Source organism: Corvus cornix, chromosome 2 (genome assembly GCF_000738735.6).
Source record: "Corvus cornix cornix isolate S_Up_H32 chromosome 2, ASM73873v5, whole genome shotgun sequence".
NCBI classification, from domain to species: domain Eukaryota; kingdom Metazoa; phylum Chordata; class Aves; order Passeriformes; family Corvidae; genus Corvus; species Corvus cornix.
In genome coordinates, this window is record NC_046333.1 from 153,530,131 (window position 1) to 153,543,543 (window position 13,413).

Genomic DNA, 13,413 nt, shown 5'->3' on the forward strand with positions numbered 1-13,413 from the left:
GCGACTCGCACATCCTTGGCATTGCCAAAGTGCCCTCACTGTGGAAATTTAAAGCAGTGCCACGGCAAGTTCCTCCCCTGTGCACACTCCAAGGCAGCAGGAACAGAACAGAGAGGGGGAAAAAAAAGCAGGAAAATACAAAAAGCTGCCGGGGAGAGCATCAAGAACTGCACATTAAGGGCTTCTGAAGTGATTACACCCAGCACAGCGGCATCAGCCGGGATATTTTCCACCCTGTGGAAGGGACAGGTGGATTTCTCTCCCCCTTTCCTGATGAATCAGTCGCTTGGAAGAGCATCATCCGTAAGGAAACCCACAGCCCGTGCAAACGGGGTTGTTTCTCTTAATGCATCATCCCAGCCCGACGCTGGCAGCTCCGGCGGCTCCGGTGGCTCGCGGGTGAGAAGTGATTGTTGCTCCCAATCCAGCCGGGAGACTCCGCGCGTCTCTCCGGAGGGAGCAGGAGCTGTCATGTTCATTAAATGCATGATTACAGCTATGATTAATAGCGGGGGCTACAGCCTAACTCCTTCTCTTTTTCCCTGCTCCTCGGAAGGAATCCACAGCCAAGCGGTCCCGCGGTGTTTTCCGCAGCGTTCGGCTCAGCGTTTGAAATTCCAGCTTTTGATGGGAAAGGAGAAAAAGGCACGATTTCTCCTTGTCAAACAAAAACATGACTAAAATGAGCGGGTCGGATGCTGCACCCCTCCACCAACACTCATAACTTAATTACGACCTTTTCATATCCTTAATCCCAAAACTCAGCTCAAGAGGGTCCAGGTCCATCTCCTGCATCCTGGGTTTTTTTTTCCATAACCCCAAAACACAGCTCAAGGCTCAAGGTCCTTCTCCTCCAGGGAAAGGTTGGCAGAGATTTCCCTTGGCAGCCCAGGAACTGCACTCGGGAGCAACACTCGGTGCTTTCCAGCATTCCCACATGGATATCAGGATGCTCCCATCCAGTCCAACACCCCTGCTCAGCTCCCCATCACCCAAGGGCTTGGGATGCAACAAACACACCTGGAAAAGAACATTCCAAATATTCCTTTGCATTAAAAACTGGCTGCAAATATCACAGTTAATTATCACCTGCTTAATTATTTAGGAAGGACTTTATTGCTCTTAGGGCACAGCTCAAGGATCAGGACCTCATCTCATGGAAAGGTCTGTTTGAGAATCTTATCCAATAATTTACTTCTTTTAAATGGTGGAAAAGCTGTGGAAAACTGATTTAGCACCAAAAAAAAAAGGGAGAAATCCAGAGTTGGGATGAGCTGGGACCAAGGGATGGGCAAGAGGGTGAGAACATCATTAGAATGATGAGTGTTGAGTGTCTGAGCCCATTGCTTCCCATCTACTTCCACTGTCCCAAATCAAGGATAAATTATGGAAATCTTACACATGGAGGGAAACTACCAGGGTAGAAAACTGGAATAGTCCAAAAAAAGGGAGAAATGCAAAGTTGGGATGATCTGGAACCAAGGGATGGGCAAGAGGGTGAGAACAGCATTAAAATGATGAGTGTTGAGCCCATTGCTTCCCATCTACTTCCACCATCCCACATCAAGGGTAATTTATGGAAATCATCCCCATGGAGGAAATCAATCAATGTAGAAAAATGGAACAGGCAGAAAAAAAGGAAGAAAGTCAGAGTTGGGATGCGATGGGGCCAAGGGATGGGCAAGAGGGTGAGAACATCATTAGAATGATGAGTGTTGAGCCCATTGCTTCTCACCTACTTCCACCATCCCAAATCAAGGATAATTTATGTAAATCTTACACACAGAGGGAAACGATCAGGGGTTTGCCCAAGCAATGGCAGGCAGGTGATCAGCTCCGCTGGCCAGCGCTCCAACTTGGGGATGACCCCAACAGGGTCATCCCATCTTCCCGTTATTGTTTGCTCATCAATCCTGTGGTTTTGGAATTGTTCAGTCCCTTACCCCTTCTGAGCTCACTCCTTTGGCTCACTGAGTTCAATTCCTTGGGTTTGGGATTCCTCAATTCCTTACCCCTTTTGAGCTCAATTCCTTGGCCCCTTCAATTTCAATCCCTTGACTTTGGGATTCCTCAATCCCTGACCCTTTTTGAGCTCAACTCCTTGGCCCCTTCAATTTCAATCCCTTGACTTTGGGATTCCTCAATCCCTTGGCCCCTTCACTCTCAATTCCATGGGTTTGGGATTGCTCAATCCTTTTATCCCTCAGGTGTCAGTATCACCACACACCTCTCCTCAGCCTGTTCCCACATGACCTGGAAAAGGCTTCCTTAAACCACGCCGGCTCCTTTAATAGTTCCCATTATCATCCCGCCTCACCCACCTCGGCTTCCTTTGGAAAGAGCCGAGCGATTCATTTTCCGAGTCTCTCCTTGGCTTTATTGCTGAACGGAAAGTTTTGAGGCTGCACTCGGGGAAATTTATTTCTTTAATTATTATTCATTTAAGTGGGTTCCGCAGATTCCGAGGATCAGCACTCACAGCTGCTGGGGGTCATTTATTTCCCTCACTGGACAGCACAAGTCCTCATTCCGGAGAAGACAACGGAAAAAGAAGGGATGAGCTGCCGCTAAACAAGCGGAGATTTTCCCGTCTTCCTGCCCAATTGTCCCCACATCCCATCAGTGTCCCTGAGTGAGGTGGTCACGAATGTTTTATTAATGAAGCAACTTCAATTAATGAAGCACCTCTGGGTTGGATGTTGTATAAGCAGATGTGGGCCAGGAGCCTGGAGCAGGATCTGATCTCTGAAATTCCAGAGCTGAGGAATGGAGCTCATAAAGTGAAAGGGATTGAGCAATCCCAAAGCCAGGGCATTGAGACTGAAGGGGGCGAAGGATTGAGCACAAGAGCGACAAAAGGATTGAACAATCCCAAAACCATGGAATTGAGAGTGAAGAGGTCAAAGGGATTGAGCAATCCCAAAACCAAGGGACAGAGTTCAAAAGGGGCCAAGGGATTGATCTCAGAGGAGGTCAGGAATTAAATAATCCCAACACAAGGCATTGGGATTGAAGGGGCCATGGAACTGAGCTCAAAAGGGGTAAGAGATCGAGCAGTCCCAAAATCAAGGGTATGAGACCGAGGGGGCCAAGGGATCCCAGAACCCCGAAGACAAGGGATTGAGTTTAAAAGGGCCAAGGGATTGAGCTCAAAAGGCCTGAGGGATTGAACAACCCCAAAATCAAGGGATTGAGATGGAAGGGGCCAAGGGATCCCACAATCCCAAAGATAAGGCACTGAGATTGAGGGGGCCATGGAGCTGATCTGAGAAAGGGTAATCCCAAAAAAAGGGATTAAGTTTGAATGGGATAAGGAATTGACTCACCAATCCCCAAAATATATGGGACTGCAGCCAAAAGGGGTAAGAGATTCAGTAACCCCCAAAACCAGGGACTGAGCTAAAAAGGGGTAAGGGAAGGAGGAATCCCAAAAACAAGGGCCTGAGCCCAAAAAAAATCGTGGGATTGAGCTCAAAGAGACTGAACAATTCCAAAAACAAGGGATTGAAACTGAAGGAGCCAAGGCATCCTTCAATCCCAAAGACACGGAAGGCATTGAGATCAAAGGGGCCGAGAAATTGAGCTCAAAAGGGGTAAAGGATTGAAGAATCCCAAAACCATGGGATTGAGATTGAATGGATTGAGATTGAAAGGTTTCCCCAATCACAAAGAAAAAGCCTTGAGATTGAAGGGGCCATGAAACTGACCTCAAAAGGGGCCAAGGGATTGAGCAACCCCAGAGAGAAGGAATTGAGCTCAAAAGGGGTAGGGGATTGAGAAGTCCCAAAGACAAAGGATTGAGTACAAAAGAGGCCAAGGGATCGAGTTCAAAAGGGACCAAGAGATCCCACAACCCCAAAGATAAGACACTGAGACTGAAGGGGCCATGGAATTGAGCTAAAGAGGGGCAAGGGATTGAGCAATCCCAAAGCCAAGGGAATTACTTCCAAAGGGGCCAAGGGATTGAGTTCAAGAGGGGTAAGTGACAGAGCAATCCCAAACCCAAGAGATTGAGATTGAAGAGTCTGAGGGATTAAACAATCCCAAAACCCAAGGGATTGACTTCTAAAGAGGCAGGAGATTGAGCAATCCCAAACATAAGGAATTCACCTCAAAAGGAGTGAGCACAAGTGGATCCCAGCACCAGCAATGCCAAAACCAGCAGAAACCTGAGGAAAGCAACATTCCAAATTTTCCTGCTTTCACACCTCAGTGCATTGGGCTGATCTCCACCAAATTCCTCCTTATCCCTCCAGAATGATCCCAACACATTCAAGGTCTGTTGAAGACAGAAGTCAGGAAAGTGGGTCATGGTGGACAAGGAAGAAGCTTGGGATGTTTCCATGGACCAGGGGAAAACGTAAAGCCCGGCACACCAGAGAGAATCCTCCCTAATTCCTCTTACAACACCAACATTAAAAGCAAAGGCAGAAGATGGGTGGTGGAAACATTCCAGTCCTGAATCCCTCCTTTCCTTCTGGAAAAAAGGAGTGGCTCAGAGGAAAGAGCATCATTCCCGCAGGCACTGGGCGGCAGTGAGCCAACAGCAGTGCTGAGTATTTCATCATCCCTGAAGAAGTGGGAAGTGCATTTCTGTGGCATTCAGCACTTCTAAAATTAGTTGGTAAACAGGGAGGCCAGGGAGCACTTTCTTCCAGCACCATGGAGATCTCCAACTGTGGAGTTATCCCACTGCAGCCCAAATCATGCTCAGGAGCATCGTCACTCGTCCCCAGCCGGATGCAGTGGAGGAGGGAATCCAGAGGAAGCCACAGAGGTGCTCCAAGAGGAGCCCCTCTGCTCTGGAGCCAGGCTGGGAGAGCTGGGAATGTCCCACCTGGAAAGGAGAAGGCTCTGGGGAGAACTCAGAGCCCCTTCCAGTGCCTAAAGGGGCTTCAGGAGAGCTGGAGAGGGACTTGGGACAAGGGATGGAGGGACAGGACACAGGGAATGGCTTCCCACTGCCAGAGGGCAGGGATGGATGGGATATGGGGATGAAATCCTTCTCTGTGAGGGTGGTGAGACCCTGGCACAGATTGCCCAGAGAAGCTGTGGCTGCCCCATCCCTGGAAGTGTCCAAGGCCAGACTGGACAGGGCTTGGAGCAACCTGGTCTGGTGGAAGGTGTCCCTGCCCACGGCAGGGGGTTGGAACGAGATGGTCTTTCAGGTCCCTTCCAACCCAAACCATTCCAGGATTCAATACCTTCAGTCTCCCCAGCTGAGCACTGTCTCAGCAGCGTGGGGAAACTGAGGCAGAAGGGGATGTTACACAGCAGGATGGAGACAGGGAGAGCATCTGGATCCAGGGAAAGCCCCTCCCAGTTCTGGAAGGCTGAACTCAACCACATTTTAATTAATAATTTGTTCCTTTGAGGTTTAGAGCCACCGTCACAATGTGTGGGGGATGCCTCAGCTCGGGAGGACTTAAAACTCTTCTTAAACCTCCACTTTTGGGAGCTCAGCAATCCTGCGTATCTCCAAGGCTCTGGAATACACGGCCATGGAGAAAATTTGAAAACCCCAATAAATAAAATCACATTGCTCAATGGGCCGGCTGCCACCTCTGGAGTCCCCAAAACCACCAGCCTTTCGCCAACCAAGAGCTAAAACCTCAGCAGGGCTTGAGGAAATCATGCAGGTGAGAATTTGCCCTTTGGGAAAACAGCCTGGACACTTGGAAAACCCTGCTGGAGCCAGTCCCAGCTCACGGAGTGCAATTCCTCTGCCGGCAGCAGCAGCGGCTCGTGCCGAGATTGGGGTCAGGGCTGATTTCCGGACAATGTCAAACCTTAATTTGCTTTCTGCTGCTTTCAATCTTGTATTTCCCCTTTTGTATTTCTTTGTGAAACTCTACATTGCCCAGGACCTTTTGCTTCTCTCCCTGATTTCATGGAAATTCCTCAAGAGTCTGGAAAACGTCTTAGCAGCTGGAGAAAGAAATGAAGGAAAGGTTCCTTGTGAGCAGAGAAACCCAATTATTCCGCTTGCTTAATTAATTGCCACGTAGCAAATGCTTTCCACACCATCCCACCACTGATTTTCCAAGACTTCTGCAAAGTGAAAAAATACATGGGTGCTGAAATACCAGTTATCCCAAAGGGAAAGAGCTTTTCCGTGTGTGATTCCACATCTTTGTCTTGCACAGGGATGAGCAGCGAGTGTTTGAGCTCTGGGTTTTCTTCTCCATCCTTGTCCAAGCAATGAATTACGCCACATCCAAGCTCCCTATCCAGCTGGGAAGGCAAAAAGCATTTTTATTTCTGTGTTTTATTTGCAGTTTTCCGGAGACAAGTGCAGAAGGCGCAGAAATCCTTTGGGAGCAGAGCCACACATGGGATGAGAGCAAAGTTCTCAGCAGCTGCACAGGCCATGGTGATGCTGTGATTGCTCCAGGGAGGTTTTTTACGCTCAAAACACTTCAAAAAATTGCAGAGATACTTTCCTTGTCCCCAAGCCATGTGCCCTCCTCGTGTCTCTACCACTAACAAAGTTGATTCCAGAAGAGCCGTGGAAAACTGCTCCTCCCACTGCTCCTGGTAGCCTCAGGATTGATCCCAATACAGCACAGGGATGCAGGAAGTGCATCCCCAGGACCAAATCTTAACTCACCACCAGCATCCATCAATAAATCACTTGGGAATGCTACAATGGCGTGGATGGATCAGCCCCAGCGCCCAGCACTGGATTTTGTACTGTAGAGACAAAACCCCAACCACGTAAATCCAGGGAAAGAGCAGAATTATAACCCACTGGAAGTAAACTCCAAGCTATTAAACTGTCAGGAGCATTTCCCGTCTCTCCACTATTCCAAACACGCGGCACCTGGCACTGGGAGGGAAAGGAAAAGCCGTTTTTTTCCATCTTTTAAATAAACTTTGTCAAGTGTTGAAAACACAGAGCGTTGAGCAAACGTTCGCAGCCGATGAGAACACACAAATCGTCCGCCCTGCCAGGCCCAGTTATCCTAACGCAAGAGGAATCTGTGGAATCCATCCTTGGGAAGGAGGATGAATTATGGGGAGAGATGAAAGATGACATGAAAATACCGATCCACAGCAGTTCCTCGGGTTTTGTGGTTACAAAGCCATCAAGGAATATCTTCAAAATAATTATTAGATGGGGCTGTATTTTACAGGGAATAACCCTGGAAGGGATCTTCTCTCCCCAGGTGGGACTAATTAAACCCAATTCTCTGAATGAGACCTCACTAAAAGACGTGGTTTCAGTGGGGAAAGAAAAATGGGGCGATCGCATCTCCTCCATGCCCTATCACCCCAAGCCCCTCAGGAAACCCCATGAGCAATTCCAGTGCCTGAATTGGCAGAAATCCTCCCATCATACCTTTGGCTCAATCCCTCTTCCAGAAATTTGCCTCTAAGCTGGTGTTTCTCCTCTTGGTCCCAACACAGTGATGGATATTCATGGATAGGCTGAATGCATCAGTCCTTGCTATGCTGCCCACAGGGGAATTTGCTATTTCCAGACAAATTTAGAGACCTCCTTGCACTTGGACAAATTAAAAAATTCGCCTTCTTGCTGGAAGGCAGCAAAGCATTTGACCCATGTCTTCCCCAAAAAGAAGTTTATGAAACCTGTTCTTTAAAAAAACCCAGTAATGGAGATTTTAGAGCCAAATGTCTCCAGCACTTCATCATCCTTGTCCTTGGAGAGCTCTGCCAGCAGTTTAAGCCCCTTGGTTTTTGGCTGATCCACCTGGCCATAGAGAGACATCCTTCCTTTGCTTGGCAGCTCTAGATCTTCCACTTTTCCAGTCCTTCCAGCCATCGCTTCTCCCCAGGACTCTTCCTAGTGGTCCAACTCTGTCCTGAAATCCATCCCCTGCTCCATCTAACATCATCCCTGTCCACATCTTAGGGTTTCACCCCTTTTCTTCCACTCCTGCAGGGTATTTTCTGCCTTTGGTGATATCTTCAATGCCCACAGATGGTGCTTAGGGCAGAACCACCCTTGAGCTGCTTTTGTGCAGCCGATTATCCCAATCCAGACACTTTGGAAAATCACCAGTAGCAAGGTCGTGGAAAAAATCCTACATCGGTGGCACTGGGATTTTTTGGTCTACAAACCCCTGAGCTGCTTTATGGCTGCCTCTTCTGAGTCTCCAAAGGCTGATCCTTGCCCCTCCTCCTCAGAGGCAGCACCAAAGCCAAGGACTTACCAGGCAGCACTCCAGATTCCAAAAGAATCCATTCGGGACACGTGCTCCTGAGTGTGCTCGTCCCTACTTGAGGAGTTGGCAGCAAGGAGGAGGCTGCAGGAGAGTCAGGCACCAAAAATCTGTCCTGAGAAGAGCTGAGTTGTGAAAACACCAACAAACCATTCCTGAACTGCTGCTGAGCCTCCCGTTAATGCTCTCAGAAGGGAAATTACCTGGAAGCGACGCTCCATCGGCTCCACGTCCCTTGGCCACCGCCTCATCCTCATCTCTGCCATCATCAACAGGCAGCTCCACTTCCCATCCCAGAACAAACCTCCTTCCCTCCCTAACCCTGCTCTTTGTGGGTTTAAAACCACCCAGGATGCCCCATAATTCCCACTGGAATTGTGGTGCAGATGGTTTCAAAGGCTGCATCTCTTCTCTTCATGTGCTTTCCCATCATATTTTGGCATTCAAGGCCAAGCCGGACGGGGCTGGAAGCAACCTGGTCTAGTGGAAGGTGTCCCAGGGGGATGGAACTGGATGACCTTGAAGGTCCCTTCCAATCCAAACCACTCCTCGTTGCCTCATTTCCAGCATCATCCATAAAAATCCTCATCTCTGCTCCCTTCATCCTTCCAGCCAAGGAAAACATCAGCACAAGGCCATCAGTTTTGCCATTCCCAGTTTAACTATCCCCAAAAATTCTCATTAAAGCATTTAGGGAGCAAAAGTATTTGAGACCAAGAAGAAATAAAAAAAAAAAAACCCACAGTTAAAATCTGCTCTTTTTTAAGAGCCACACTTGAGGCATCAAACACAGCGGGAACTGAAACACAAATTTAATCAAAGCCACAATCTAAAGCCAGGAATTCATCACATTGGAGGCATCATTCCATGGTTATCAGGAGAATGATCTTCCCAAATTTTTAGGTCAATATTGAACATAATTTGATGAGCATCTCAAGCACATTCAACCTCCTGGTGCTGTTTGCAGTTACCCAAGACTTTGCTCGTTAAACCAAGTTTAACGGCACATCTCCACAAGCTTGAACTAAGTCTGACGCAAGAAAAACCTCAGTTTTCCTAAACCTTAAATTTCTCCAACATTATTTCCCCTTCAGAGCTACTGTAAAGCAAGAACAGCTCTTGGCACCATGGATGTCCACCACCTTCACATCTGGAATCCTACAAGGCCAGAGGATGGGTTGCAACCCACGGGCTGGGAACAAACAGCTAAAAACTGAATTCAGTAGATTTTGGACAAATTCCTGCTGCTCACCTGCTCTGATGGGAGTTTTGGTGCTCAGGTCCCTGACCCGGACAGGGCTGCTGGAAGTTTTGGAGAGTTTGTTGGCCGACACCCGGTACATGACCCCGCCGATGCAGCAGAAGCCTTTGCTCCTCCAGTGCTGTTGGACGAGCTGGGATTTGCCACCTTGGAGTGAGGGTCGGGTTTGGTTTAACAACGGGGACCTGCAGGAAAAATAAAGTCAAGGTCAGCCCAAATTTGGGAGAATGTCACAAGGAGGTGCTGCTTCATGAGCAAACCATGGGATCAGAGACTCATGGAATGGTTTGGGTTCAAAGGGATCTTCAAGATCTCATTCCAACCCCATTGCCGTGGGCAGGGACAGCTCCCACTAGAATGGAGGAGATCTATGGAAGAACCCGGGATGTTCTTGCTGTTGACAGAGGAAAAGCTCTGATTCCTCATGACTGACACCAAAAGAACGACCTTCAAGGACTCTCTCCCAACTTCTCCCACCCTTGTCTTGCACCTCCAGCCCCGGCAGAAATAAGGAAATGTGGATGCAATCCCATGAGAGAATCAGCAAGGTGAGACCTTCACTGAGCTTAGCCAAGTTTTATGGAGCTCTACAAGCTTTGACATCCCTGCAAGTGCGTCAAAGCCAGGTTGGAAGGGACTCTGAGCAACCTGATCCAGAGGGTGGCAACCCTGTCCATGGCAGGGGTTTGGAACTAGATGGTCTTTAAGGTCCCTTCCAACCCAAAACATTCCATTAGTCTGTATTTTTGGTATCATTATTCCTATTATTAATCAGATACCACAACTTTGATATTTTTATTCTGCCCCCAAATCTGGCTCTTGGGAAGGATTTTCCTCAATCGCCGCATGGGACAAGTCACCCAAGAGCACTTGCATCCCCCATCTGTCACCTGGAGCTGATGCTGGACCTCAGAGGGGTCCAATGGGCAGGGTTGGGGATGTGTCCCCACCTCCTCAATTCTCCCTAAATTCACAAACCCCACCAATATTGAGGCAGTGGGACGCAGATGGATCAGGAATCGCGATCCATTTACTGCTGCCCATAATGTTATTCTGAAGGACCAGGAAGTCCTGAAGTGACACCTGAGGGATAAATATCACAGAATCCCAAAATCTTTTCAGTTAGAAAAGACCTCCAAGGCCATGAAGTCCAACCTGTGACTAATCACCACTTTGTCAATTAGACCAGAGCACTGAGTGCCATGTCCAGGCATTCCTTGAACACCTCCAGGGATGAGGGCTCCATTCCACCTCCCTGGACAGCTCATCCCAATGTTTAAAAACCCTTTCCATGAAGAAATCCCTTCTGATGTCCAACCTGAACCTCCCCTGGCACAGCTTGAGGCCATTTCCTCTCATCCTGTTGCTGGTTGACAGGGAAGAGGCCAATCCCCACCTCTTCATATGTCCCAGAGAGGTTCCTCTGCCACCCAAAATCTTGTCCACTCCATGACCCGACATCTGCTGCACCATCCTACCTCCCTCCCAACCCACAACGCAGCCTCCCAGCTCATTCCTATCCATCCCCCATTATCCAAATAGAGCCACTGCAGCCAAATCAAATCTCCTCCAATATCAGTCGCCTTCCTCATTTAGCGCTAATCCAAACAGTAATTTGTTTATGCAAATTAGAGCTCTAATTTTGTATTAGCCCAAACTATGCTCATAATGCTATTAGCAGAACGTATATAAACCGCGCATTACCGGAGAATATCCGTAAATTAAGATCCCGCTATCCTATCAGCGGAATGCAAACCCCGGAGAGCATTTCCTTTAAATGAACATGTGCTCCAAAGAAAAAGAGAGCTGGAAAATGGAATAGTTACATTTCCTAATGCTGAGCGTGACAGCCTATTCATTCCGGAGGGCTGTTGCCACTGGCTACCGAGCTCGGAAAATTTGCTGCCTGGTTTTTGTGGAAGGGGATGGGAATTCGATAAATTCCTCGTTTCAGTTCCCCCAGGGTCTCCTCCTCATGGAACTGCTCCAGAGAGGAGCATCGAGCCTTAGTGACTCGCAAAGATTCACAGCGGTGGCGCCGTTGGTTGAAGGTGGAGATGGCATGAGGGACACTTGGGTCACTCACGGATCACCCAGCACATCCCAGAAAACTCCAGCAAGGCCAAGGATGCATCCAGCATTGGATGCAAGACCTGAAGAAAGGTCTTGTGGCCATATCGGGGGCAATAAAGATGATATCAAATATCCAATGGCCGGGAGGATGACGGAGAGGATTTTCCCCTTCTACTCTGCTTTTCTGAGATCCCATCTGGAGTTCTGTGTCCAGCTCTGGGGTCCCAGCAGTAGAAGGACACGGATCTGTTGGAGCGAATCCAGAGGAGGCCATGGAGATGCTCCAAGGGATGGAGCCCCTCTGCTCTGGAGCCAGGTTGGGAGAGCTAGGGGTGTTCAACCTGGAGAAGAGAAAGATCCAGGGAGACCTCAGAGCCCCTTCCAGTGCCTAAAGGGGCTCCAGGAGAGCTGGAGAGGGACTGTGGAAAAGGGATGGAGAGACAGGACAAGCAGGAATGGCTTCCCACTGCCAGAGGGCAGAATTAGATAAGATATTGGGAAGGAATTCTTCCCTGGGAGGGTGCTGAGGCACTGGAATGGAGTTCCCAGAGAAGCTGTGGCTGCGCCATCCCTGGAAGTGTCCAAAGTCAAGCTGGATGGGGCTTGGAGCAACGTGGGGTAGTGGAAGGTGTCCCTGGCCATGACATCCATGGAACTGGATGATCTTTAACCTTCCAACCCAACCCATTCCACGATTCTAATGAAGACATCACCACGGTTGTGGCAAGACCCATTGCAGCTCCATCCATCTCCTCTTCCTCCCAGTGACACATCCCTGGGAGGCCCCAGGATGCTCCATTCCTTCATTCACAGGGGCTGCAGTGCCAATGGATTTTGGGCTCCTCTTTCCCAGCCAAATCAGTCCCTTCAAAGACTTCTTCTAATTTTATATATATTCCCTATATGTTATCTCTGGGTAAAATATAGAGATATCCACACGCATCTATTTCCATACAGATACACAAATTATTGAACATATATACTCTATGTATTGAAATACAAGACCTATATATTATATAGAACAATAAATATGGATACTTTTGTACATAAATCCATATATTACCATCTGTATTCTCTGGGCCTTGTATATCCATCAATTATCTCCAGATACTATTGAATATATGCACTGAATACATAGATTGAATCATATATGTTCAATAATATCTAGATATATTCAATATATCTATTTAATAATACCTAGAGAGAGTTTATATGGGGCCCAGATACTATTTTTATTCTTAGCACTTTGTATTATTCATATATTATTGAATATACAGAATATATATTGAATTACATATATTCACTAATAAATAGGTAATAGATATAATATATAGCTATAATTTTCTACATATTATACATTTCATATTTTCCTTAAGTCTATTAGAGGGGAGGGAAGAAGCCAGGGGTTCATCCAACATTTCCCACTCTGGTTTGTAGGGAAAGGCTGGGATGTGGCACAGCTGTGGCAGCACTCAAGGCATGGATATATGGATACGTAGATACACTATACAGATATATAGATAAACTATATACAGACAAATATATATACAGGATAAATATATTTCAGTAGAATATTTAATATATTTAAATAGATATTGTATCTATATAGTTATATCTATATATTACATGTAGATGTATCTGTATATATTAAAAATATTCTGTATCTATAGAGATATATTCAGTATATATTGAATATAAATTTTATATATGCCTTAATACATTATATTATCACATATACACACATATATGAGATAATATAATAAATTCAAATTTTTTTTGGCTGTAAGGTCAAGAAAACCCAACCCATCCCAAGCCCTGCACAGTCCCAGGGCGTGCTCACACCACCTAAGCCTGACCCACACTGGTTTAAGCACCAGTTTAAGATCCAGTTGG

At 47.3% G+C, this 13,413-nt stretch overlaps 1 protein-coding gene across 2 annotated transcripts in view; it reads right to left on the bottom strand.

Moving 5' to 3' along the window:
• The window catches only part of ZC3H3 (zinc finger CCCH-type containing 3), a 135,986-nt gene that overhangs the window by 35,519 nt on the left and 87,054 nt on the right, over positions 1–13,413 (bottom strand). For both annotated transcript variants that reach the window (XM_010404674.4, XM_039548872.1), the window contains exon 5: positions 9,439–9,632. In XM_010404674.4, coding sequence (XP_010402976.2) covers positions 9,439–9,632 — 194 coding nt within the window. The remainder of the gene's footprint in view (positions 1–9,438; positions 9,633–13,413) is intronic.